Source organism: Lineus longissimus, chromosome 4 (genome assembly GCF_910592395.1).
Source record: "Lineus longissimus chromosome 4, tnLinLong1.2, whole genome shotgun sequence".
NCBI lineage: Eukaryota > Metazoa > Nemertea > Pilidiophora > Heteronemertea > Lineidae > Lineus > Lineus longissimus.
The window spans coordinates 2,784,916-2,812,620 of NC_088311.1; the positions used below are offsets into that span (position 1 = coordinate 2,784,916).

Below are 27,705 nucleotides of genomic sequence, written 5' to 3' on the forward strand. Positions count from 1 at the left end.
AGTTACCATTCGCGCGAATATTTAGTCTGGTCGTTTGAAAAGGATTGTTGTTACCGCAATAAAATCCGACGAGCAAGTTCCTGCTGTAAATATTGTAGATATTATAGCCTCATCCCAATAATTACAAAAATGCTGTCTGCACATTCACCAAGATCAACACAAGCCTACAAAGACAACGACAACGTTTCACAGATGAAGAACCTGAAGAACAATGGAGAAAATGTGAGTTTTTCAAAAAGAAATCCCGGCAAATTTTTCATTCTGATTTCTGACCATTGTCCATGCCGTTACTTATGTTTTGGTTATTACTTCTCGTTTTAGATTCCAAAAAAGCAAGTAAAAGTGCTTGGAGAAAGTCAATCGCAGAATATCATCAATGGCACGCCAAAAAAGAGCGAGGTAAATCCGAAATTTCAGTTTTGAGGAAGCCATTTTTTGGACAAAGCAGTCGGCAAGAAATTCCTCAAACAACCCTTTTCTGTTCTTTTTTTATCCGATTTCATTACGTTATTTGATTCTTGGATACAAGTTTATCGTTTCTTGTCGAGATCTTGGGTGTTTTTATCAAATTTCTGTTAATACTTTTCTCTTGAAAAGTCGTTAACAATGCACACCTTCGAATAAACGCGGGAGTGACGTCACAAATTGCGGGAGTGACGTTGAAGCCGCGACTGGCCAATCATTTGTCTGGGTGTGAGGTCATTGGGTTCAACTTTCCAGGAACTAAAATATAAATAGCCGATGTGCACGTGTTACTTGCTTACTTGCCAGTATGTTTTTTTGAGAACTTTGTGCCATGCTTGGGTCTATGATTTCTTAAAGTGTTCTATTGCCTTTGTAGCAAGATTGTATTGTTAAAATGTGGGGCATCTTTATTTGCAGACACTAGGCGGTACTGGCAGATGGCAAAGGGCCGTTGCAACACCTCAGTATTTTAGCCCTAGTTTCAACTACAAGTCGTCAATTTATTATGTAGATTTTAACCATGCGCCCTTGTATTTCACCTCAGAATCAGATTGTGAAGAAATTTGAAAAGCCAGTCAAAGTTGTCGAGGCAGAACCAAAGAAGTTTGATTATCAAGATGAACCCCTTCTCCGAGACAACCCCAGGCGATTTGTGGTGTTCCCCATCCAGTACCCTGATATCTGGGCGATGTACAAGAAGGCGGAAGCTTCTTTCTGGACTGCCGAGGAGGTTGATTTGGCCAAGGATGCCAATGACTGGGACAGTCTCAAGGCTGAAGAGAAACACTTTGTCTCACATGTGCTTGCCTTCTTCGCTGCAAGTGATGGCATTGTCAACGAGAATTTGGTAAGGATTAACAATGTTAATGGCCAAGATGGGTGCTGGGGAGTAAAACTTTTTCTGTGAAAAAAAATCATCAACTTGTTAGTTGTCCTGTCTGTCCTGTTATTGTTGTACTTGAATAAAACCGACCAAAGAGCCTTCCTTGAATAACTAATTGAAGTAAGTTGAAGTAAAATAATGAAGATTCCCCATTGTTTGTGTTTCTTGACTTTGAACTTGTGATTATTTATGTTATGTCTTTAGGTTGAGAGGTTTGGCAAGGAAGTGCAAGTGACTGAGGCACGGTGTTTCTATGGTTATCAGGTTGCCACTGAGAACATCCACTCGGAGATGTACAGTTTACTGATAGATACCTACATCAAGGACTCAAATGAGAGGTAAGATTTCCCTACAAAACTGTCAACAGAGCAAGCTTGGGCGGGGAAAATGGGTCTTAAAATCTTCACTTTGAAAATGAAATATCAATCTGATCTGAGTTAAGTCATACATTCTCTAAGGCATTGGCTATGCACTGACATGTTGCATTTCAATAACTAATAAGCTTTAGATGTGTAAAGCAATTTGTCATGATCAAATTTTGATTTTGGAACTTGTGTTTTCAGGAATTACCTCTTCAATGCCATTGAGACTATGCCGTGCGTCAAGAAGAAAGCTGACTGGGCCCTCAAGTGGATCAATGATGAAAGCGCATCATTTGGAGAACGTGTTGTTGCCTTCGCTGCTGTGGAGGGTATCTTCTTCAGTGGATCCTTTGCTGCCATCTTCTGGCTCAAGAAGCGTGGACTGATGCCTGGTTTGACATTCAGCAATGAGCTCATTAGCAGAGACGAGGTGAGAATAACTACTGTCCAGGCGACCAAGGATTCAAAACTGAGATTGGCTGTCGAGTTGTCCTCTATTGTTTCATTTTCCTATTGTCGGAATCTGAAGTTAAAATTGACAGTGCTGAAAAAAGAATTGCAATCCTAATGAGATAAGCTAAAATGTAATCTGCTGTTTTCAGGGTCTTCATTGCGAATTTGCCTGTCTGATGTTCAGCCATCTTGTGAACAAGCCATCAGTTGCCAAGGTCACCGAAATCATCCGTGATGCTGTGAGGATTGAGCAAGAGTTCCTCACTGATGCTCTGCCATGCTCCCTTATTGGCATGAACTGTGACCTCATGAAGCAATACATTGAATTCGTTGCCGACAGGTGGCTGAGTGAGCTCAAATGCCCAAAGGTTAGTAGGTTCTATTTTCCCGAAGAGAAAATTGGTTCATTACATCTTCCTTAGTCTTAATTCAATAGGAATATTCTCAATTTTCCAATCACAATTGTCCACAAAATCTGCGAATTTCGCAGTTTACAGCACTTGGTTGGTATCTCAATCATGATAGGTATATGTAGTTGCCTAGAGCTTGGTGTATTTTCACAAGCATTGCCACGAAGAGAACTAAATAGAATTTGTTTCACTTCAGGTGTATGGCTCAGAGAATCCTTTCCCATTCATGGAACAGATCTCAATGGAAGGAAAGACGAATTTCTTTGAGAAGCGAGTGGGTGAATACCAGAAGTCTGGTGTCATGTCAACAAGTGGGGAAAACAGTTCATTCTGTTTGGATGCTGATTTTTAAAACGGACACTTTTGTGACCAATCTCTGCAAAATGTGCAATGCAAGTTGATGACTTTTAATGTGATGATCCAGGTTTTAGACCTCCAAGCAGCTTTTTGCGTTGCAGTAAAGTTGGGCCATTTTAACATGATGCGGTAACCAGCATTAAGAGATGCTCGTCGTCTGGCCCAGATTTTATTTGTGTAACGTGTGGTTGTGCAGTCAAAGGCATTTTATAGATTTTTTACTTGGAATTTAGCAGAGCAGTTATCACTGCTTTTTACGACTGCGACAATTTCCATAAATCTATTTTTATTAATGTATTGAATTGATCTTGGTGTGGCATTTTCAGTGCTTCAGACTATTTTTAGTTCTGCCCACTGAATCATGTCTGAAATGTAATGTATATAGGATTGATTGTTATCTTCTTAACTTCAGTATATTGGTATGTAGATAAACAAGACCAGTTAAAATTTGTTGTGAACAGAATTTCGATTATAAGTATTCAATCTTGAAAGTATGAACACGACATAGTTGAAATATCACATAGCGAGCAAATGTAACAAAATACTTGATAAATTATAAATGATACCAACCTCTTGTTACTTTCGAACTGGAGGCAGGAACTTGCGATTCTTTTTTAAAGAAAGCTGCTCTTATCATTTGGAATTTTATCCTGTTATACTTCTTGTGTAAGTTTTTTGGTAATAAATGTTAGTTAAATTATACACTTGGTTTTGTCTCCATTCACCCCCCCCCCCCCCCCCCCCCTCCCCCTTCTAAAGACTACAAAGTGATCGTGTTAGGGAAGAGGCAGAGAGAAGTACGATGAGTTGTCTCTGAGCATTGGTTGATGAGCTGTACATATCCTATTCCTTGAGGCATGCATGACATCTATCGCATATATATCACAGCAGAAGCACCAGATCACATGTGTAAAACACAACTACTTTGTGGTCGCATGACCATTCCCACCAATAAGCTCCCACAAACTTCTGTGGAAATGAACTACATTATACATGGCTGATGCAACCCCAACCTCTCTCACTTGGTCATCCAGTGCATATAAATCAAGGATATATCATTATATCCATTTGGATTGCTGTTCTCTACACAAAATAATAATGATTCTGTGATCCCTCGTATTATGTAGAATAGAGAATATGAGCAAAAGGAGCAAGATGTTCATCTGCCCTGCTGCAGGAGATGAAGACTTCGGTATTCCTCATCAAAAACACATACATTGTAGCAGTTCACACTTGTAATATGTCTCGATCTGTGTGCAATTGAGGGTTTCCCAACCTCCAATACACATGGTCAGTTGTATGCTCCTCCCCTCCCACATGTTACTGACACAAAGCTCTGTCATAAGTACCGAGTGTTCCCAGAAGTTCAGGATGTGGGCTTCCAGGCCAAAGGACTCCTCACAAAATGATCACCTCAGAAATCCTTCTCGGGCAGTTTTCATATTGCACTGTTGGAGCATATCAGTACATGGCTGCTATAAGAAAAGACCATGTCAACACAAAATAATCATCAAGGTGTCATTTATTGTACTACATCCTTTTACAAAAGCTGCCTGAAACCTGGCAGTTTAGATTTGCATGCATGAAGGCTACAAAAGCAGTGGTAAATCACCAAAAAGTTGCAAACTTAAATTCGGAAGGATTGTGATAATGAAATACAATGTAGGACCTACATTTTTTGAACCTTTTCTTTAGCTGAATGTATATGTACGGTACTTGCATACATCTGTACATCTACTTTTTCCTGAAACAACAGACATAAAGAAGCTGTGGTAACGACTTTTCCAAAATCAAAGCTGACACGTTGCCAAATATCTTGCTTCATCTCCTTGGTGATAACAAAATGGCAGATCTGCAGCTGGATTGTGCCACAAGCAAGACAAGAATGCCTGACGAAGCTGGCTTTGGTCAATTTAGCATGACATGACCACACATCAAGCTGTTACTTCAGAGAACAATAAGCTGCACATCTGATCCACATGCTAATGGAAGACAGCTCCGCATAGAGGACAAACGCAAAGTTATATCAAGAATGAACATCATTTTCTTGGTTTCCAGAAGAATGTCAAGTAACATGACTTTTATACAGTGCTTTTTTACCCTAAACCAATTGATTGATAGAGCAATACATGTATTAATCATCAAGGAAAAACAACGCCACAAGATTACAGTGTTTCTGTTATTGAAATATACAGTTGAACCATGCTAGCATAGCCCAACGAACCCACATCTGACAACAAATTGTCTAAACTGAGATAAATAATGAACAAATACATTGAACAAACAGATAATTACGGCAAAGTATAACAAAACATTACATGTAATACTGAAGAGGCACGAATAGACTAAAATACAGTGTCTCTGAACACAACATGAAAAAGGATCACACAAATCATTCTGAAATAAACATCAAGCTTATTTAAAAGAAAATCCCAGTTTTTATGATATTAATTAAACTTAAAATTTATATTAATTTTTTCTAAAAGCGTGTTCATCGTTTACTCTACATTCCTATCAGTCTGGGTTTATGAAACGTAAAATTATTTCCAAGCATTAAAAACCCAGCACCAAAGGACTTATGCAGCCCGTTACCCTTTGGACTACTCTAGTTTCACCAATCTAAGACCAGGTCTGAATATTCAATTCAAAACTAGACATTACACAAATGATGCAATCAATCATTGGTCTTATTTTGGTGAAATAAGGGTATATTCAACATATGACTAGATTTGCAACACACTTTCAAGTGTACTAAACATTGTAAATATAAAAATATTCCATAAGCCAGAATTTCATGTCTATGTCTCCTGAAGGAAGAAAGAAATTCTGTGTGTAAAAAATTTACAGATAGGTTGTGCTGCCGTGACTTCAAAAACCAGCGTGACATAACCGATGTACACCACCTGGTTGTTAACTTTTGATTTGAGAGGTAAACTAACAATCTCAATGTACATATTGTGTATGCAATTATTCCTCCATTTCTTTGTGCCAGGACAGAGGCAAATTTGTTCGTAACAAGTGAATATCAACTGTTCTCTGTGCTAATGATTCAAGGAAAAATCCCTGAAAGTATGGTACACAAAACACAAAGCATAGTGTGCTTCTGCCAGTAATTCAGCACTTCTTAAGAGTAAACTTTAAAAACTCTTTCAAAACAATTTAAAATAGGAATGTTAGAGTGGCACCCTCTTCCACAAACGTGTCCCCATACATGTATACAGAAATACACTATGAAAATAGAAAGTGTTGATAGTAATGGAAAGACCATTAAAATTTTGTAAAGAAATATACGACTAAAAACCTCTATAGGTTCCCCATGGCCTTGCAACATAATGTTTTGATTTGACATGAAATATGAACAATTTAGTTAAATCCTTAGTATTTTTACATTGTAAATAAATCTGTGCCTACCACCTAGTAAATTTTACCTACAATAAGCACCACTTCAGATTTCTGTTCAGATTTTGTCAACTTTAGGCTACATTGTAAAAACTCTGTCTTTAAATCATTATTCAAGAGCATGATAACTGAAATATTTTCCCCAAAACATCCAACTGTAAGGTAGCGTCAAGCAGTTTCTTTATATAAACCGATGCTTTACATGCAACACTTGAGAATACAATGTGGGAAATTCCTGGCAAAAGCATAAAGAGATTTTTGAACAAGATTGAGTAAGCCTCATCAATGCAACAACAGAACATGGACAAAGAAAAGGGCAACACATTTTCTCAATATTTCAATAAATGGACACAAAACACTTTCAAGAAAGGTACAAAATATCCCTGGAAATTTTGTTCCTGATGTTCAGTTTGAACTTAGCCATAAAATACAAACAAAATTTTGCATGGTCTGATGCAGTTTTACAGCACACAGCACCTAAATGTACCGGAATAGATCCATCAACACAGCAAAATGTCAAATAATGTCATATTGACATTAGGATGATCTCAAGTCTCTCTCATTCTATCCACACACGAGAAAATGTCACCGCGACAGCGTCAGGATGTCAACTTTGTTAATGATGAGGCTCCTTGCGCTGAAATAACCAGACATGCTCAGTACGTGTCGAATTTTGTCACATTTGGATATCAGTTTTAGATTTCCTTCACAGGATAACTTCCTTGTACTTGGTCCATTCTTACTTTCAAGCGAGCAAATATCCAACACGAAATTGCACTAATTTTGAAATTTGTCACGACGTTGTCGCATCGCCATCTTCATCATCACAGCACTTGCTCCACTTACACTTACAGCAGAGGATGCATGGCGCCGCCAGCAGCAGGAACGGAGACGCCACAAGCAGCAGGACACCGAACCCAGCAAATATTCCAACGACCTGAAATCAGCACATAAATTTCTATTATTTCAGAGGAATATTTCATGCAACATTTCCTACGTTCATCTGGGAAATATGTATTTAGTGCTGTGGATTTGTCCTGACCCTTGCACTCAACAGCCATCAAGTCTACTCTTGGCACCAAACCATCAATCGACTTTTCCTGTACACTGATTGTCTATCCCTTGTCACACCTTACGCCAAACATCAATAAGATCTAATGTGGCCACATTTGAAAGGGGGGAACTTTTCAAAATCCTATACTGTCTTGAGTTTTACTGATCAAGGAAAAAATATCAAGACGTATCACAAGCATCATAGTGCAGTGGTCTTACCTGTGTCCTGTGCCATATCACAGACGCTCGAGAGTGTCCTAATTTGTTTTTACATGGTCCTTTATCATAGTGTCGCAGCAGAAAGTCATCCTGCAAAAAAGGGGATACATGTATTTAGACACAACAAACAAATCATCACAGGTTATTTGGGTTATTCGAATCAACAGCCCTATTTGAATTCACTATCAGTACAACGTGACCTACTTACATCTAAAGAGGCAAGGCAGTACCAGCAGAAGACATGTTTACATCGTTTACACATCATCTGTGCACATCCGTCTGTTCTCTCAATCGGAACATGGCACAGTGGACATCGCTTGATCTCCGAGTCATCATTCGTGTTGAACGGTATACCACTGGAAAAGCAAGCAACACAGTTCAAATACGGTCAACGTTGTACTGTTCAAGACCATTCTATTTTCATGGTTTTTCAGATTTGGGAGGCAAACGCGAAGATTAACCTTTGCTAAAATAAGCAAAGCTTTAAGTTTATGATCATATCGCGGTCAACAGTTCTTAGAAAAAAGAACACAATGAATTAGCTAGTTCTTAAATCTCTTGAGATTACTACTATAGATCTTTTTAACCATAAATAGGTTTCCCTTACCCATGATCATCTGCGGCACCACTGTGGATATGTTCATCACAGGTTTGTCCAGCATGCCACTTTGATTTGCAGATTGAGCAGAACATAAGACCACACTGAAAACAGTTAACTTAAACTTTTTAGATCTAGAGAATTGGCAATAAATGTGGGTTTTACTACGGAAGGTCAATAGAGATTGTAATTTAAGCCCATGCTACCAACATGTTACCCACATAAACCCCTCATACCTGCACAACATTTTATTAACTTTTTCTACTTACAATCTAAACTAAATGAGAGTGATTATTTCATTATAAGATCACCGGTCAGCATCAGTGTAACTTAGGTGATGGAAAAATCTATCACTTCGTGATCTGGGTTGTCACGGATGCCCTTTTTCTCACTTTCTGAACATGACCCAGCCAATGCTCTGGTCATTCAAATCCAACAATCAGAGTGTCAGAATGCCATTAATTAATGCAGAAATGATACTTACTGTTGGACAATGGACAGGTTTAGATATGATAGGCGGTGCTTCCCCCGAGGCACCACTGGAGCTGGCAGGAACTGGACAGACATGGCAAACAGTCTCACATCCTGCTTCAGGACACCAAGTCCGACACGGATCATTCTCCACCTCTGAAAACCACAAAAAAATGAAAACTCAAACCCTTAAAATCCAAAACACTTTCCAAGAGGGAGACATTGCATCTACAATCCTTATCATTTACCATAAAACCTTGACAAGTAATGACTAGACTAGAAATGACTTGACTTAGAAACTTGGTGTCAAGTTGCCAGGGAGTGATATACAGCATACAGTGAGCACAAATAGATCTTACCTCTTTGATACTTTAGCCGACAGTATTTTTCATAAATGTGTGGTTCTATCAGACGCTGGATCTAAAAAATAAAACATTTTCTGTAGCTAAAAGTTTTGTTACGCTTGACCTGTTTGGCTTCAGTCTGTCTCCCTTTGCTCATTATCCTTTGGACTCACGTGGATTACAACAAACTGGATTTCCAGACAATGGTATCATTCTTGATGCGTTTGATTTACCACTAGAATGCAATGATGGTTTCAATGTTATGACAGACTGGTTGTGGCAATAACAAATGACATCCAACTCTTCAAGATCTATCGTAGTCTTAAAATTCAGGTTACCTCAGCTGCCTCCAACTGGCCCTGCTTCTTACAATGAGCATCTGGACATGTGATGGACATTATGTTTCCCTCAGAAATGAGGATGGTCAGATACTGGGTCATACACTGATCATGAAAAGAAAACAGACAAAAACATACCGGTAATGATTCATAACAGAAAAACATGAAAATTGTCTTTGGTACAAAAAACTTCCGAGTAAAGAGATGTAAAGTAATAATTTGGTGACTTCAATTTAGTTATCCTCGACATTTGCCCAATTTCTTGTATGAGGACCACGTGCAGTGGGCAATCCTGTCGTACATGGCTTGTAGTCAGCAAAACCATCAAAACATAGAATTTCTTTACTTGGTCACGAACAACCGGAATACTGAGACAGTAACTTAATACCCCATCAGCAGGGTTACCACAGGAACATTAACCTCAACTTCTGACTTTTGCCTTAAGTTAAAATGTCCACTTTCCAGATTCACATACTTACTTGATGTATAATGTTAGTACTGACCAACTACCCAGTCTGCCGATTTAAGTGACAATGTAAAAGTTTTTCTTACTTACTGATCTACAATAAAGGCACCGGCAGTCGATCAACTCGTACATGTCAATTAATGCACATTCGGCAAGACATAGGCGACAGGTGATGAGCGGGTCGATCGCAAGATCAACACTGTTCTTACTGGCAGAATATACTGCCATTATGCAAGGCTGAAGGAGTAAGAAAAGGAATCGGGTCACTTTTTAGGCATTTTAAAGGGGGACCATAGGCAGGTCGGCCAGATTTAGTAACCTGAAGTCACCGACAGCCGTCTGTACTCACCACCACTATTAATTAACAATTGTGCAAGGAAAAAATTCATGAGAAATTATTGGAGTCCGATTGGCTGAACTGTGCATCTACTAAGTCACACTGAGACCACCAACTAGTGTTGTATAGTAATTGTAAAACCTTTCTTATGAGTAGCACTGTAATGTGTAATTCTTGGAATTAAGTGTGCGAGATTATTGGAATTGGGTATCAGATAAGATACCTGTGAAAATTCCCACGGTCTACTTTTAATCCTCCATTCTCCCCAGCGTGATCAATTACGTCAGCATTGATGCGGCTCCTCATTGGATGGAGACGCATCAACGTTGCCCCCTGATTGGTGCAGACAAAGCTGCGCGTGAATACAAAACAGCTGTCCGCACGCTCTCGGCAGAGAGAGAGAGAGAGAGAAAGAGAGAAGAGAGCGATAGAGAGTTATTCCAGTCTCCCGAGTATTTTACGAGTATTTTATAATCACGTGCACGAATCGTCATCCCGACGAACTATTTTATCAATTATGACTTTGGTGTGTATAATTTTGTGAAGCAGTGTTAGAATAAAGGATCCGGACGTTAGAAGGCAAATTCAGGACTTATTACGTTTGTAACCTGTGCAAATACAACATGGCGACCTTCCCAGGACCTTCAATTCGTGACAGTGAGTCCGGATGCGTTTCAGTCTTGGAGCAGATTCTATTAACCGAGGACTCCGTTTTTCACGCCACGTGCTAGTGCTACTGCAGTCCATTATGTACATTACGTGTACACCTACGTGATTTCTAACTCGCTCATTTCATCGGGAGGCAGAATAGTGACGTTCGTTTGTCAATATAATATTTATAAAATCGTGAATTTTTTTCTAAACTGTTCGTGACGTAAGTGCGAATTTCATTATATTTATATATCGTCACTTTCGTTATAAATCACTGTGATCGCCATGAATCACTGTGAGTGTGAGCGCAGCATTTTTTAATCGATTGACGGACACCGTCTTCGTCAGTACGCATAGTACACGTCTATCTCTGTGTGTACCGAACTATTCAACTTCTACATCATGACATGTGCTATAACGTTCACGGGATGATGTGCCCAGCAGCCAGAATACTCTTCAATTCGCCCTGATGTCTACTCGAGATCCGATACCGTTCCAGGCTCCAGCTGATCCAGCGTTGCAGTTTTAAAAGAGACATTTTATCAACTTTTTGAAAGACATTTTATAAACTTTTGAGAGACATTTGTAAACTTTTTGATAGTCATTTATATTAACTGTTTTGAAAGACATTTTATAAACTAATTAGTAATAGGACAATATTTTTGTGCATCATTTCAATTTTGGCAGAGTATAGTACAATACTTTGCAATATCAGTCGATTCATAGCATTTAATGCATTTAATCTTAAATTTTCACTCGTTATTGCAAACTGACTGGAACCGGACCCCGAGGATTTTGACAACTGTATATCTATAATATGAACTTTGTTTAGCTTTGCCCTGTTACAGCAAGATAGACAACAGACCAACCCAACCTTTAATGTTGCATTTCCTTTTCAGAAGAAATTAACTTTTGCTTCCCAAATACCTGACTTTTTATTCCTTCATAACTAACTTTTACCCCTTTACAGTAATAATGGAAGGGCCAGCAGATCCAGCACCACCTGCTTTCAGGGGCACCGATTTTCTACCTCCTTTGTTTGATGGTGAAGTGATCGACCATGACATTTGTCATGCACATATCTTATCGTTTATGGACTACCTTCACTTCCACAATCTCCACGAGCCAGCAAATGCTGCAGAGATGATTCATATCATAACATTGTTCAAGGCTAGACTTCGTGGCAAAGCACGTCTGTGGGCAGAGGGAAAAGTTTTCCCCACTATCGCTAATCTCAGAGCACAGTTTATGCAGCGGTTCAGTCCAACCCATTCAAATTTTGCCAATGTCAAGCATTTTCATTCTCTTTCCCATACCCCAGGCGATTCAGCCGAAATGACTCTCAATAAGATACGCTTAGCAGCCCAGCGTATTCATTATAATGAGGTCCAGGTTCGAGACAAATTCTTACAGGTTTTGCCTACCAATTGTCAGGCAGCAGTCATCATGGCTGCCCCTGCAGATGCAGACGTGGCAGTTCTCGTTGAACGTGCTCAACAATATTTAGATTTTTCTGAGCCAGACAGGCCAACTACTGCTAATAAGCAGGTATCATTTATCACTGATCAGGTCCATGTGGCCACTGCTAGTGCATCCACTAACAGTAGTGCTTGCGCAGTTGACAGGCTCACTGAGCAACTTGCTGCTCTTCGCACAGAAGTGCAAGATTTGTCTATAGAGGTCAGGACTCAACCTCAGGTTCATTTTAGTCAACCACAGTCCAACTCTGATACTGGTGCTCGTACATATAGCTCGAACTACCGTTCAAGTTCGCCATCTCCTGTGAGTCATCAGTCTAGACGTCCTAGTCGTAGTCCGGCTAGAGACCGTTATCGTTATAGTCATCGTGTATCCAGTAGATCCCCATGTAGGGACAGTCGTCGTTCTCAGGGTTCCTATGGTATTTCTCGTTCTGGTAACTCTCCCCGTCGTGCCACCTCCAACATTGTCTGTTATTTCTGCCACAAACCCAATCATGTGTGGAGAAACTGTTATACTTACCAGAACATGGTCAGTCGTGGGATGAACCCTACTTTCATGCCCGTAAGGCCTCCAGCGCCACCCTTTTCTCCGTCCCATTATCAGCCATCAGATAATGGTCAACAGTTTCGTCAGGACACTCGATGTCCTCAACCCTACCCGTTCCAATCCTATAAGCCAGATAACAGGTCTAGGTTTGATCAGTACTCTGGACCACAACAGCAAAATTTTTAGATAGGAGAAGCACTAACTGCCACTTAGATGCCTCTCCGACTCTATTTTCTGCTCAGCATTCTGGTGATCAACATTCTAGTGATCATTTGTCTTCATCGTATAATCCACATTCTGAATATCTTGGTGAATCCTCTGCTGACATTCAGCTCACTTCTAGGAATTATGCCAAAGGTTATTTACCCACAGGCCAAGGTTTGGTCATTTTATTTGATTCAGGAGCCACTGAGACTCTGATTGGTTTGGAAACTGTAAGGGACTCCCCCTATTTGTCCAAATTGCCCAAGGTTGATATTAAACCAATCAAATTTCGTATTGGTAATGGAGAATTTTTGTTTGCAAAACAGGCCATTAAGCCTAAACTTACTATTCAAGGGAACCATTTCAATGTATACTGTGTCATAGCTGAAAATTTCATTGGTCCTGATATTCTTTTGGGTACATCTACCATGAAGGAACTCAAAGGTTCTTTGGATTTCATTACAAATTCGTTCAAGGTCAGGTCAAAGAAGGCTTGGTTACGTCCTACTGTCAATACTGTCATTAGACCAGGTCAGGTTAGGGTCATTCATGTTAAAGGCAAATTGCCCCATCACATGAAAAACTCGGCACTCATATTGAATTCATCGTCTCATTTGTCTAGGTTTTGTCCTTCAACCATGATGGTCAAATTGAAACACGGTTTAGCTCCTATTCGTATTTATAACCATTCTCGTAAACCCGTCAATATTCGGTCTGACAAGCCTATTGTCTTCACCAACTTGGATGATTTTATTCATGTCACTCAAAGTTTGTCTCCAAGCTGCCTCAAGCAAAATCAACCCTGTGCTCCGTCACAACCACCTGTTGATGATCAAGACTCGCATTTGTCAGCTAGGGACATTTTAAGGCGAGATGTTAAATTAGACCATAGTATTCTGTCTACGCCAGAACAGGCCAGTGTGTATGATATTTTGGAAAACCATGCTCCAGCATTTAGTCTTCGAGGTGAGGTTGGGACTTGTCCCAATTTTGAGGTGGACATCCATCTCAAGGATGAAACCCCTTTCTATATCCGACCATATCCGGTCGCTGAGGAAAACAAACCTCTCATTGATAAGGAACTTGATAAATTAGTCAAGTTGGGCATTTTGCATCAAGGACATACATCATATTCCAGTCCAATTTTGCTTGTCAAGAAGAAGGATTCTACTGAGAAGCGCGTTGTAACAGATTTTCGGTTTTTAAATAGTCGAGTTCATTGTGCAAATCAAGATTTCACTCCTTTGAAAACCATCTTAGCTAGAATCGGTCAGTCAAATTGTAAAGTCTTGAGTGTCATAGATTTGAAAAGTGCTTTTCATTGTCTACCTTTGTCTCGTAGGGCACAGGCCTACACCGGCATATCTGCCTACAACGGTGGTCGAACTTTTTACTATCGTAGACTTCCAATGGGTTTGTCCATTTCTCCGTCCATTTTCTCTCAGAAAATCAATGATATCCTTTCTAATATTCCCAACTCTAATCTCTTTTGCTGTGCAGTACATGATGACATTCTCATCTTCAGTAAAGATAAGAAAGAGCATACTGTACATCTGCAACAAATTTTCCAGGCTTTGATTGCCAATGGCTTGAAGATTTCTCCTAAGAAATGTCGCTTGTTTCAGACTAGAGTTGTTTACTTGGGTCATGTTCTGTCCATTTCTCCTGATGGTTTTGTTCAAATTTCGGCTATGAATGACAAGTGTTTGTCTATTAGGAATATGAAGACCCCTACATGTCAGAAAGCGGTCCGAAGGTTTGTCGGTGCTGTGTCATATTTGAGTCAATATTTACCTAGATTGCAGGAATTGCTTACACCTTTACATGAGCTCACACGCAAATCTAAGCATTTCCATTGGCAACCCCATCATGAGATAGCTTTTCATACTATCAAAGACTTGCTCATCAAGCCACCTGTCTTGAATGCACCCACTACTAGAGGTGAATTCAGATTGTATAGTGATACTTCACGTATTGCTACAGGTTCATATCTTGCTCAATACTCTGATGGGCAAGAACGCATCATCGCATACTATTCCAAGCGCTTGCCAAAGGCGGCAAAGAACTATTCTGTTAGTGAGCTTGAATTACTTGGACTCCTCATCAATGTAACAGCTTTTCAGTATTTGTTACAAGACAGGACTTTCCAGGCTTTTGTTGATCATTCTTCTTTGGTTCAGATTGTAAAGTCAAAGAAGCAGCCACCGACCACTAGGTTGCAAAAGCTGCTTGAGCGACTGTCTCCCTATAGTTTTCAGTTGTCGTACCTGCCAGGCAAAGAGCTTGTGTTAGCTGATTTCTTGTCACGTGCTCCTCTAGATGATGATACTGAGTTAGATAGGATTATGCCAATCGCGTTCCAGGCACAATCACCTGTTATTTATGAATTAGAGTCTCTTTCAACCCCTGTTCAGGAACATGCATTTTATACACTGCCACTTCCTGAAAAGATTGTTACCAGGTCATATGCAAAGAAAATGAACATTCCTGTGCCTCTTCTGCATAGGCCAAAACCCATTCCCAAACCACGAACACATGTTCCTTGTCAGCAGACAGTGTCTGTTGCACCTACACACACTCCTCTTGTTAATGGCATTCAAAACAATGCGCCACCAGTATCTATACTTCCAAAAGCTCCACGTGTGCCCATTGTTACATCAACAGTGGCACCACCAGTGTCAGTGATTCCATTTGTTCTCCAACAGAATGACAAATCTCAATCATCAACCAAGGTTGCTGATGAACCTAGGCTCATTGATTCCGCTCTTCCTCCATCTTCTGTCGTTGAAGAGTATTCAGATGATATTTTAGATCTCCTGGTTAGACCCACACCATTGGTTCCAAGGATTGATAGCATGCATACCAAGCATGTCCCTGATCAGGCATCTCTGAATAAGGTATTGAAGATCATCAGACGCAAGGTGATTCGGGATTACAATCTCCCTATTGAGGCACAACAGCTTAGTACCGCACAACAGACATCTCCGTATTTTAAACCCATCTATGATTACTTAGTCCATGATATCTTGCCAGCAGATAAGAAAGCTGCTAGGGTCGTTAGCATCAAATCTGAGCAGTATCTGACTTTCAATGGCATTCTGTTCAGGATTTTCTTTCCCACCAATTCTGAGAATTTCTGTTTTCAATTAGCAGTTCCGGAAAAGTATATAGATACCATCATAGGCCAACATCATGGCTCAGGTTTGCTTCTGGGACACGGAGGATGTACCAGAACTTATCTTACCATTAGGAAAAATTTCTATTTTCCATCTATGTTCCAACGCATTGTCTCGTATATTCAATCATGTGATAGGTGTCAACAACTTAAGGGAAAGTCTGATACTATGCGGACATTTCATGAACGCATTCCAGCCAGTTTTGAACCATTCCAGACCATTAGTATGGATTTCAAATCCATGCCCACATCTCCATCAGGTTACCGTCATATGCTAGTCGTGACATGTGCCATGACCAGGTTTGTTGTGGCCGTCCCGCTAAAGACAATTGACGCCCCCACTGTTTGTGAAGCCCTTCTCCAGAAGGTGATTACTCTGTTTGGCGTCCCATCTGTAATTGTGTCAGATGCAGCAGCATCTCTCACCGGTCATCTTGTTGAATTACTGTGTGCGACACTTGGCATTCAACAGAAGCTTGTCTCTGTAGAAAACCATGGTAGTCTTATGGCTGAACGGCAAATCAAATCCATTGCCGACCTCATCAAAGCAAATCTCCTTGAGTATGGTGTTTCTTGGACTCAATTCGTGTCCACAGCAGTGTACACATACAATTCATTTTCAAGTGCTCACTTGGGAGGTTACTCTCCTTTCTATTTGCTCTTCTTGCGTGAACCAGCTGATTTGTCCACTTTGAATTTCAAACCATGTCTAGGTCTCTCACGGTCACATGCTGAGTATGTCCAACATCTGCGACAGAAATTTCAGAATGTGTCCAAATGTATGCTGCAGCTCCAAGAGCACCAGCAACTGTCTCAAAATGCCAAGATTGCTAACAAACTTCAGAAATCTCCCATCTATGCTGAAGGTCAGTTGGTTTATCTACATAAACCCAACACTACAGGGATGACGGCCAACACAAGAAAGTTTAAGACTCTTTGGGTTGGCCCATTTGTTATACACCAGGTTTTGGATAGGACACACTATATTATAGCAGATTTGAAGGGAAACATCATTCCTGATATCTTCAATTTTGCAAGGTTGAAACCAGCATTTTTGAGGGCCACAGGTCAGAAAAATGTAGCCCATCTCCAGCAGTTGCAAAACTTGCTTCATAAGGCAGACAAGGCACAGGATGAGAAAGCTGTGCATGCTGCTTATGCTTTGGATTTCACTGATGAGACAGGTTCCGCTCATGAATCCACCACCTATAGAGGCGACATCTATGCCTCACAGGCTGAACTTTGTGATTTCAATATTCATTTGTCTCATGCCGAGGGTAACCATGGCATGATTGCTCCCTCTGTGTTGTCCACTAAGCAACAGGATGATTTGTCTCGGCTCACTTGGCAATCTCCCTCAGAGTTTGATTACACCACTTTGAAACGGGCGCGTTTCAAAAATGGATGCCTAGAACTCTTGCTCTCTGTGCCTTTTGGGCAGAAACAGTTTAGCTATTGGTGGTCACCTCAATTTGAACCACATGTTGTCAGCATTGTCCAGTTTGTGTTAAGTGCCAAGGATATAAGATGTACAGGGTGTCCCAACCCGTTAAAAATGTTCAAAGATAAGACCATTCATGATAAGTCACATATTTTGGCGAAAAGCCAAGAGAAAAGTGATTAGACGACAATTTATTGAGAATATGGTTTGTATTTAAAACATCTCAAGTGGTTTCTTGTTGTCGTTGTTATGGTAATGATGTCATTTGGTGTTTACAACAAGACGTTGCTATATTGCTTATCAAAACAAATCTTTACGAGAATAATTATTTCACCCTCATTGCTATTTTTATAAAAGCTAGTGAGTTGTTAGTTGGATAATTGTAGAAACATCTATTAGCTATAGATGTGATATTTTTTTCTACTTGTCTTCAATGAAGTTTTGTGCAACAGTAATCTGTCTATTGAACAGTTTTCCAGTTTGAGTATTTTATTATCAATACTCTATTTTATTGGATGTTTGTACGGCTACATGTTAGCAAAGCCAACTCTCATCAGTCTTGGGACTGATTTATTTTCGTGATGGGTTTCTGTCTCCAAGCAGTGCTTGTGGCAATTGCTGTTTCGAGACAGCTCACACAATAGTGTATGATTTAAGCAATTTGGATACTTTTGTGACAACAACATTTTTTTTCGTTGAGGTTTTGTAAATACGCGTGTCATCCAGAAGTTCTTCGAGTTAAACTTTATTTTCCACAGTTTTCAGATGCCTTGTCGACCGGTCCAGTCAGTTTCGCAATATTCCCAGCAAAGGTTTTGAAACTTCATTGTATCATTGCATATTTTAACATGCTGTTTAGCATGAGATTAATGATTCAATGTATAATTATATTGTAACCTTATGCTCATACTTTGTCATGAATGAAGTGGTCATTCATTAGTAAGTGGAACAAAATACATATATTGTAACTAAGTTCGGCCGCTGGCTGAACACTGTTGGGAACCCCGAACCATATGATGTAATTTAAGTTCATTCGCTGCATGAACACCTCGTTTAAAGCCTTATTATCATTGATTGTACCCCATTCAACAATACTATGTGTTAAGCCAAAGTCATATTCCTCTAATTGTTTTTAAAAAAAAAAAATATTTTAACTTCGTAAAATATTTTACCAGTTCCGCGGGATGTTGTATAGTAATTGTAAAACCTTTCTTATGAGTAGCACTGTAATGTGTAATTCTTGGAATTAAGTGTGCGAGATTATTGGAATTGGGTATCAGATAAGATACCTGTGAAAATTCCCACGGTCTACTTTTAATCCTCCATTCTCCCCAGCGTGATCAATTACGTCAGCATTGATGCGGCTCCTCATTGGATGGAGACGCATCAACGTTGCCCCCTGATTGGTGCAGACAAAGCTGCGCGTGAATACAAAACAGCTGTCCGCACGCTCTCGGCAGAGAGAGAGAGAGAGAGAAAGAGAGAAGAGAGCGATAGAGAGTTATTCCAGTCTCCCGAGTATTTTACGAGTATTTTATAATCACGTGCACGAATCGTCATCCCGACGAACTATTTTATCAATTATGACTTTGGTGTGTATAATTTTGTGAAGCAGTGTTAGAATAAAGGATCCGGACGTTAGAAGGCAAATTCAGGACTTATTACGTTTGTAACCTGTGCAAATACAACACTAGACCATTAGCTCCTGCCTGCAGTCCACACCAGACAAGCGACTATAGCTGACACAGTCGTTCATGTAAACTGGTCAAAGCAAGTGACAGTACATCAGACTGACATTGTGCATCCCCTTTAAAGCGCACTCACTGTCACATTATCACAACTACCAACACTTCACTGCATCAGAACATGAATGCAAGAGGTATTTTAACATGTTGTGAGTTGTCGTCTATTACCCCCCTCAAAGAAGGTTGCGCTCCTCAGCAAACATTATGTAGGTATCGCCAAGGAATTCATCCAAGGGTCGGCAAATATGAGTTACAGTGCCGTTTACTACATACATAGCTTCTTCAAAACTCCAACCTCCAAACTGACTTACTCTCAGTTTCACTTTGCAGCTTTCACCTGACCATGTTAAATCATCAAGGTGAAACTTCAATCTGAAAATAGAAATGGCAATGTGTTTTTGAGAAATAATGCCTTACTGTGTAAACACTACACACAGTATGATGGTAATGGTGGTATGGTTTAAACCATACAATTACCCTACAATTAATGAATGATGTAATCAATTATCATGTCAGTCATGCATTCATTTAGGCCTATCCGCCATGACAATGACATAGTACAATCAGTTGAAACACTCACACCGACACACTGTCATACAGATGATCAAGTTGATCCACACTACATCATGTACTGATGTAGGCCTCGCTAGCCTACACTACAGCATCATGCCCGATGTACACTAGCCTACATAACAATTACATACAGTACTGAGTTAGTACACACATGACATTGTCATTGAACAGTTAGTCGTGAGCGGCTGATCATCTAATAAGAAGGGACAGCTTAGTTTTCTTGTGCGTTCAGTAACTGCCTCACTACTTATTAAAACATCACCTTGTATGAAAACTTTTGCCCAACAATTGATTGATTGGTAAACCGGAAATATCTGACAAAAACAGCAAAAAATAGTAAACAAGCCTTAAAATATTTTTGCCCAATCGGATTGCCCGTGAGAAACAGTGCCATTGCCTTACGCCAAATAGTAGCTCAATTCTGATTGGCTATTTCATTCCCGCGCCGATCTTCGCTGGTGTTTTGAAGGGAATCGACGATGTCCGATACGGAAAGTAGACCAGCTTTACCAGGAAATGAGGTATATTTGACTCTTTAAAACAGTTTTACAATAATCTATGGTGTCCGAACTAAATATCGCACAAAGATTACGGCCCTGAATGTGGTAGATTTCGAGTGATGTTGCTTTCAGTCCACACGTGGACGATGTTATTTTTGGAGATTTTAGGAGATTTCGTCATTTCTTTCACCCTATTTTTCAACAACTGAACATGTGAGTCCCCTTTTGTTTCATATTATGGTATCTATGTATAACGGATCGCACCTTGTATGTCTTTGATGTGACGTATGATGCTCGTATATGCTGACAAGACCCCTCAAAAACCCTCCGATCTGCCGTTCGCGTTCTCAAAAACATGGCTGTTGCTGATTTGTGTAAATGTCGATAGGTGGAGTAATTTCCACGTGCATTTGTTTTGATTCGGTTGGCAGCTGTCAACTTGGCTGTTAAAATTCTTTTACACAACACACTTTGTTTTTAAAGGGATAACACTAACCTGTATTGCATGAGTCGAGTATTGTACACTTATTTTTTTGCGTCTCACCAAAACTCAAAGCATATCACATTCCTTCACGATCCCCCTGACAATGGACGTTTTAACTTGCTTTACTTCATTTCTTCAGGACAGGAGGTGGTTGTGCAGGCAAAACAAACCTAATGGTTAAAAATTGGCCTATACCATAACAAACGAAAAAACATGTGGTATGCAACCATGCAGTCCTTGGCTAGCAGTGCCAGTGTCCCCCACATTCTATATTCTATCATGCTGCCATTCTAATGAGGATGTTTTTTTGCTTCAGGATAAACCTGCACCTCCTGTAGTCACGCCTGAAGAAAAACCTACTGGAAACGGTGAAAGTCATTCTGTTGATGGAGTTGTGAAGCCAAAAAAGGAGGACTCAAAACAAGCAGAAAAAGAAGAATCTAAACTTGTCGAAAAAGAGGATTCTAAACATGTCAAAAAAGAAGAATCAAAAAATGGTGCTGAGGAGGAAATTAAAGAGGCTCCAATGGAAGTAGAGCAGCCTGCTAAAGAGGAAGTGTCAACCCCTGTAAAAGCAACGCCGACAAAGAAGGAGGAAGCACATGGTGATGATGCTGAGGAGGACAAAGAGAGCAGCAGTGATGAGGAGCCGCCATGTGAGTCTTGCTTTAAGAGATAAAATGGAACTTATTTTGAACATCCCTCACGTTTTTGTTGGTTAACATTGAAATTCATTTCCTTTGAATCAATGAGTGGCCATGATAAATTTTTTTAGACCTACACTGTATGCATTTTTCAGCTAATCACATGATGTTCATCACAAATGTTAACTAGAATTCACATTTCTAGGTACATACAAAACATCCGTACTCTCAACTTCTTTTGCAGTGGGTTTATTGGAACGACCTGTAGAGGTATCGGGAAAGAGAGAGAGAAAAAAAACTGAACGCCTTTCCATGTCCGGTACCTTCACTCCTACAGACAAAAAATTAGAAGTACCCGAAGGCTCAGGAATGAAACTTGGTGATATTCCAAGAGGTAGGCCATGAGCAACCATTTCTTTGATCTTCATTCAAAGCAGACCCTGTACTATTTATAGAAGGAATCTCTTTACATGACTTGTGAAATTATGTCATCCTCTGCCTATTGCTGAAAATTGAAAATTGAAATTGATAAGTCTAGTGTTAAAAATATACAAGATGTCGAGTTTTGTTTTATTTCAGTTGAACATTTCATCTCAAAAACCAGCTCAGATGACTGTAAAATTTTACACAGAACAATATATGGACGTCCCGGAACAGTAAGTGTTCAAGTTAGCTTGTGATTTGGCACACTTTTGATATTAGAGCATTATCACTGTTGATACAAAACAAAACTGTTGCCTCATCTGACTTCTCTGAAAGAAAAGGGTTGGGCCAAATTTTGTAAAAGAACATAATCTTCTGGCAAATGAAGTCTTTTCTCACAGGCATTGGTTTTGCAACCTTTGCAATGAATGAGAGAAGGAACAATGTAATCTATTATTTCCATTCTGGATATGAAACGTGTACTCTTTAATCTCTTAATAGGAAGGTGCTTTCTTAATTCTTTTTAGGTTTCAATGGTCAAAAGAAATTTAAGGAAATTCTGTGGTTTCACATTCTCAGAAGATTCGCCTGAATTTAACAAGAAAAAAAGTAATCTTGCAAAGTGAGTATTTCTTAGAGGTAGCAAATTAGAGCATGTGCGTCTTCATTTTTTTATCTGATTGAAACGTTCATTGCCTTGGATTAAAGTTTAAATCTGACATGTCTTTAAGTTCTGTCATGAATGCTAAGTGACTTACAAAAGGCCAAGCACATTCTTGGGAACTTATGCTTGCGTTTCAGTTTCATCGGGTGGAAATTTAGATTAAAATCACAGGAAATTTGTCTTCTTGTTGCAGGCTCCAAGTGACAGAACTAAAACGGGTGGCGGGAATTTTGGATCAAGAGAGGACTGGCAGCAGGGAAGAAATTGCTGAACGATGCATGCAGTTTTTACTCAACCCTAAGGACAGTGGGAAACCTATACCGCAAAAGAAAAGTATGTCATTTGGGGGTGGGGAGGAGCTTTAAGAGGGAAATTTTGAAGGAACCTACAGACACAGTACAGGGCAGATAGAATTCTTTGGATCAGGAGTCCCACTTAATTTTGTTGTTTTGATTCATAGTGAAATTGGCGAGTGGTTGTTGATCTTGACTATTGTGTCACCATAGAAAAGCTAAAGCCTATGTAAAAGCTGCCTTTTTACTGGTCACTGGTGTATGGTGTTCTATTCCATAGCCAGTGGTCAGCTGTCCACCATAGAGATATGGATGGTGATTGTTGCAGATGATGAACCCATTTTCCCGAATTTGAAACCTATGAAAGCAACAAATGGATTCTGATGCTAACAAAATAGAAGAAAAAACACAAAAATTTCACGGCTTTGGATATAGACTTTAAATTGTTTATGACAAATTTTTCAGCACGAACAAAAGGTGGTGCCAGGAAGGGTAGAAAAAGAAAACGTAAGAGCAAGAAGGGAGAAGGTGAAGGGGATGATGAAGACGATGATGATGAAGATGATGACGAGGATGCAGATAATGATGATGATGTATCGGGAGATAGCAATAAGGCAGAGAGTGGGGAGGATGAGGAGGAAGAGAATTCAGAGGGGTTGTCAGACGGCGATGATGACTCCGATGTAGAAAAGGTACACTTTTAAGGCTTTCTATGAAGCAAATTATCTGTGCATGTATTCATTTTCATTGATACAAGCAAGGCTTTTTTACTAAGAAGCTTGTTGGGGCACCGAGCTCTGAACCAGGCGGCACCAGAAAACGACACAGCTGATCCTAGGAATGCCCGGCTTCTGACAAAATACAAAATAATTTTAGGTATTTTTAAAAGACACCTTTCAAAATTCAAATGTATGTTGTGGGGTGTGGGCAGCATCACTGGTCTCAAACATTTTTGAACCAATGCCACAGTTCAACACATTTTCTTATTCAGCCAAAAAAGAAAAAGCCACGGTTAGAATCGCCAAAGAAAAAGAAACCAACAAAAACTGCCACAGCCAAACCCAAGAAGGAGAAAAAAGAAAAGAAGGACAAACCTAAGAAAGAAAAAAAGAAGCCAGCTCCTAAGAAAAAGAAAGGTACATCACAAACTTCTGGTTCTTTGTCTCTTTCACAGTAGAACAAATGTGTTTGTGTTTGTCATGATGTGGTGAGCTTTTGACGGTGTTGTCAGCTGACACTGACAGTGGATATCGTAACAATATTCTTTGGTGCAGAGTCTAGTATATACATGTAGTTTGTCCATCGTGATAAAGTCAGATGTGTGTTTCATCCATTTTCACCTCGGCATACTCTTACCCTCTGACAATCGGCACCTTTGCTTTTTCAGCTGCAAGTTCAGGTGATGAAAGCTCAGATGAGGATGAACCCTTATCGAAAAAATCAAAGAAAGGACCACCATCGGTATGTGTCGGTTAGATAATATTACTCTGACATTTCTGTTGCAGTGTGGGAATTAAATTACATGATAACTATCAAAATTAGGATGTGTAACAGAGAACTTAGTACCTGGTTCATGAATCTGAATTCAAAAGAATGGGATGAGGGGTGGTCTTCCCTTTTTGGCAAAATTTTAAAATGTAGTTAAGAGATTTTCTCCTTAGGCAGCTTCCACTGCAATCCTTCCCAACATTTTAGTGCAAATGATGATCAAATTTCCCGAAGTTGATTTGCAATGAAAGCAATGACACGTATTCTGATGCACTTGCCTTCACAACATTTTAGTCGTCGTCATACATGTAATTCCTCCGTATTATATTACTCGTATAGAAATTTATTGTGTTTATGAAATAAACTACCTATAGCCTGATTGATGTTACAGAATGATGAAATCAGAGACTTGGTGAAAAGCATACTCGAGGGTGCCAACCTAGAAGAAGTGACAATGAAAACCGTGTGCAAACAGGTCAGTCATTTTGTTTGTTTGTGTCAGAGTTGACTTTCTTCAGGGTAGGGTGTGTCATTTACCTCACTGCAAACATAAAGAAAGTAATGGGCCTGAAGCCTCCAAGGTCAAACTACCTGCCTCCAAAACTTTTGAGGGCCATGGGCTCTGATGCTATCAGGCCTTAAATATTGTAACCTGGCAGTATTAACTGCATGGATCTCAGTTAAGCATTGCACTGGACTTTCTAAATAGTGATAGACCTATTCTGGCGCTCAGGCTAATGGTTCTTTTCCTTCCTGATTTCAAAGGTATACCTGAAATTCCCCGACTATGACTTGACGGACCGGAAAGACTTTATCAAATCTACTGTTAAACAGGTGAGTGAATGATTTATTGTGCCCAACTGCAGTGCAAAAGACAAATTGATTCAAGTGCAAGCGTTCAGTCACTGGTTGCCATTCTTTTCACTGGTTTCTGTTCTTTTTATGGTTAAAAGTGCAAATGATGATGAAATTTCCCGAAATTGATACATAATGAAAGGAGATCGGATTCTGATGCACACTGATTCTAATGATAGATTGATACATGTATGTTGCAATGCAACAGCCTGTTACTCCTCTGCCAGTGTTGATGAAATAAACGAAGATAGAAAATGACCTATCTGTTTTCATTTTTTTTTCAGTTGATCTCTTGAAGCACACCAGCAACAACCTCAAAGGATCTTGTACATACATAACTCAACCAACTCTGCCATGGTAAGGATCTCGCGGTACGTGCTTTCTCACTCGGATTGGAGATGATTTGAAAAAGTGTCCGAAATAAATGTGATCCCTTCATGTCCATCTCTCATTTCCTCATCAGCATGTGTAAATGTTTTCATTCTCCATGAATTGGCTTCTGTACTAAACTTGATTCAATTTTATCAAGCTGTTGGTGAAGAAAGCCCATATATTTTTTCATCCATGATGTTGGAAAAATTCTTTTGACCAATAAATTGTATGTGCCTTGTATTACCAAGAACTAAATTCTTTGTTCACACTAAAATCTAACATGTAATGTTGGCATCAACGAGGCTCGACAGACTTTCCGTATCCTCCCTCTATCTATATTGGATGAAGTTCATGCCCTTTTTTTACCATTTCAATTTGAATTGAGATGTAAATGATGTTCAGATATCTATCAACTCTGTTGCTTGATGTGAATTAGAACATACATTGTATGATCATGTTAAAATATGGCAATATTTTGTTATTTGTGACAAAGTCTTTGCATGCCTTATCGCAGTACTTTGTATAGTAGCTTTAGCAGGGGTTTTGGTGACTTTTCTTTGCTAGCCCTTGATTGCAACACTGAATACTGGTTTCCTTGACTCAGCCAGTTGGTTGTAAAAGACTCCTTCTCCAAATCCTTTCCCCTGATAGTAGACCATCACCCATTTTCCTACTCATTTTGGAGTATAACAGATACACAAAGAAATTCCATCTAAATCCCTGCCCAAGTTCATCAGTTACAACTTAATTTATTCATGTATATCATTATCAAGTGTCATAAAATTATAATCAAGGTGTTTTAGTTATCAGTCACTGCCATTATGAATCATGAGAGTTAGGTTCAACTTGAATAGAATATATGTTATTTAGCTTAAATGGGTTGGACTCTGTCTGCTCATGAATGAATTATCAGAATCATGATTCCGTTGTCAAAGGCTGAACTGTCACCACTTCTCTTTTTTGTTGCATATTTCCCTAATTTTCATCACATGTCTGTTTTTTGGTCCTTATACTCCCTACCATAAATGTGTAGTGTTGTCTTTTACAGTAGTGCTGCCAATTTCCAAAGGTGTACAGTTTTGCTTTCTATTATTGTACATGAAATGTAACGCTATATAATTTGTGTTGTTCATCGTCCGGCTGACTGTGTTGGTTAGTCGGCCATATTGCATTGTAGCTATGAGTAGTTGTTGTCTTATGATGCCATGCTGTCATGCTGTAAATTCAACAGATTTTTTATCTTTTCCTGATTTTAGATGGGATAACTGGTGTTTGATTTGTTGTTAGCCGTTTCTTGGTTTATACTCATTTTCTTAGTTTTTGTGTGTTGCTGATTTTAAAAATCCCTGTTCAGTAATTTTGAGCTGCTTAACAGATCAGGAAACAACCTTGATGATTATAATTTTTTTCTTCAAATCTTGGATTTGATGGTCTTTTTGTTCAGTGTTGGTTTGCATTTTCAGTTGACCATCACCTTGAATGATACGGATTATAAAGGATGAAATGACATATAAATAGAAAACTTAGAATCTTTTGGCTGCATATTCTATTGAGAATTATATTGTGTCTTGTGACAGGTTTACAAAAGGCGGAATGAAATGATGTTTTAAAAATTAAAATCGATTGAACATGCTGTGCTAAACTAATGAATGATGCTGAAATCCAATACATTGTAAGTCATACACACAGTGAACCGAGAACCTACAAGAGATTGACTCTTTTGTAAATAGTACTTTTGACTTTTCACATAATTCCAATGAGTTTTGAAGCAGCTACCATTATATCATTGCTTTTGAACTTAGAGGTATGCATTATTCTGCATAATTTAATGTCTAAAAGTTATGAAGGTCATCCGATAAGATGTAATAGTTTTTATCCTCCCATTGTATACAGAGATTGATCTAGAATAAAATGATATTTTATACATAACTTGCAGGTTTGTGTTGTCTGTATTGAGAGTACTGCTGACACATTCGAGTGAAAATGATGACTGATGTATTTCATTCAGTT

General features: G+C 39.3%; 3 protein-coding genes across 6 annotated transcripts; 2 read left to right on the forward strand and 1 right to left on the reverse strand.

The window, feature by feature from the left end:
• The first annotated feature begins 38 nt into the window (after positions 1–38).
• LOC135486108 (ribonucleoside-diphosphate reductase small chain-like) lies at positions 39–3,630 on the forward strand. 2 transcript variants are annotated; one of them, XM_064768636.1, is made up of 7 exons: positions 39–222; positions 322–399; positions 1,016–1,312; positions 1,553–1,686; positions 1,912–2,140; positions 2,313–2,531; positions 2,770–3,630. In XM_064768636.1, the coding sequence occupies exons 1-7, from the start codon at positions 130–132 to the stop codon at positions 2,923–2,925; spliced, it is 1,206 nt and encodes a 401-aa protein (XP_064624706.1). In that variant the 5' UTR covers positions 39–129; the 3' UTR covers positions 2,926–3,630. The 2 variants fall into 2 exon arrangements, with proteins under 2 accessions (XP_064624706.1, XP_064624705.1); XM_064768635.1 differs by having other exon boundaries at positions 40–222; positions 1,010–1,312.
• An 804-nt stretch (positions 3,631–4,434) lies between these two features.
• LOC135487108 (E3 ubiquitin-protein ligase RNF144A-like) lies at positions 4,435–20,827 on the reverse strand. Of its 3 annotated transcripts, none has more exons than XM_064770492.1 (10): positions 20,737–20,827; positions 19,711–19,771; positions 9,909–10,055; positions 9,353–9,457; positions 9,030–9,090; positions 8,684–8,826; positions 8,209–8,303; positions 7,810–7,957; positions 7,602–7,691; positions 4,435–7,266 (listed from the first exon to the last, which is right to left on the reverse strand). In XM_064770492.1, exons 3-10 carry the CDS (start codon positions 10,044–10,046, stop codon positions 7,123–7,125), a joined length of 924 nt encoding a protein of 307 aa, XP_064626562.1. In that variant the 5' UTR covers positions 10,047–10,055; positions 19,711–19,771; positions 20,737–20,827; the 3' UTR covers positions 4,435–7,122. The 3 variants fall into 3 exon arrangements, with proteins under 3 accessions (XP_064626562.1, XP_064626560.1, XP_064626561.1); XM_064770490.1 differs by lacking the exon at positions 20,737–20,827 and adding an exon at positions 20,235–20,324; XM_064770491.1 differs by lacking the exon at positions 20,737–20,827 and adding an exon at positions 19,980–20,095.
• LOC135487107 (protein DEK-like) lies at positions 20,404–27,624 on the forward strand. Its single transcript, XM_064770489.1, has 12 exons — positions 20,404–20,493; positions 21,273–21,612; positions 21,845–21,994; positions 22,180–22,256; positions 22,551–22,645; positions 22,881–23,020; positions 23,446–23,672; positions 23,972–24,116; positions 24,368–24,441; positions 24,860–24,943; positions 25,234–25,302; positions 25,608–27,624. The coding sequence occupies exons 1-12, from the start codon at positions 20,452–20,454 to the stop codon at positions 25,617–25,619; spliced, it is 1,455 nt and encodes a 484-aa protein (XP_064626559.1). The 5' UTR covers positions 20,404–20,451; the 3' UTR covers positions 25,620–27,624.
• The last annotated feature ends 81 nt before the right edge of the window (positions 27,625–27,705 follow it).

What these genes read in the sequence shown, in the direction of transcription:
- LOC135487107 (XM_064770489.1), top strand. Translation starts at nt 20,452, where the DNA reads ATGTCCGATACGGAAAGTAGACCAGCTTTACCAGGAAATGAG. An exon ending in CAGCTTTACCAGGAAATGAG is followed by an intron (nt 20,494 to 21,272) that starts GTATATTTGACT and finishes TTTTTGCTTCAG; the next exon opens with GATAAACCTGCACCTCCTGT. An exon ending in ATGACTCCGATGTAGAAAAG is followed by an intron (nt 23,673 to 23,971) that starts GTACACTTTTAA and finishes TTTCTTATTCAG; the next exon opens with CCAAAAAAGAAAAAGCCACG.
- LOC135487108 (XM_064770492.1), bottom strand. Translation starts at nt 10,046, where the DNA reads ATGGCAGTATATTCTGCCAGTAAGAACAGTGTTGATCTTGCGATCGAC. An exon ending in TCGGCTAAAGTATCAAAGAG is followed by an intron (nt 8,827 to 9,029) that starts GTAAGATCTATT and finishes TGTGGTTTTCAG; the next exon opens with AGGTGGAGAATGATCCGTGT. An exon ending in GGTGCCGCAGATGATCATGG is followed by an intron (nt 7,958 to 8,208) that starts GTAAGGGAAACC and finishes TTGCTTTTCCAG; the next exon opens with TGGTATACCGTTCAACACGA.
- LOC135486108 (XM_064768635.1), top strand. Translation starts at nt 130, where the DNA reads ATGCTGTCTGCACATTCACCAAGATCAACACAAGCCTACAAAGACAAC. An exon ending in TGAAGAACAATGGAGAAAAT is followed by an intron (nt 223 to 321) that starts GTGAGTTTTTCA and finishes TTCTCGTTTTAG; the next exon opens with ATTCCAAAAAAGCAAGTAAA. An exon ending in ATCAAGGACTCAAATGAGAG is followed by an intron (nt 1,687 to 1,911) that starts GTAAGATTTCCC and finishes TTGTGTTTTCAG; the next exon opens with GAATTACCTCTTCAATGCCA.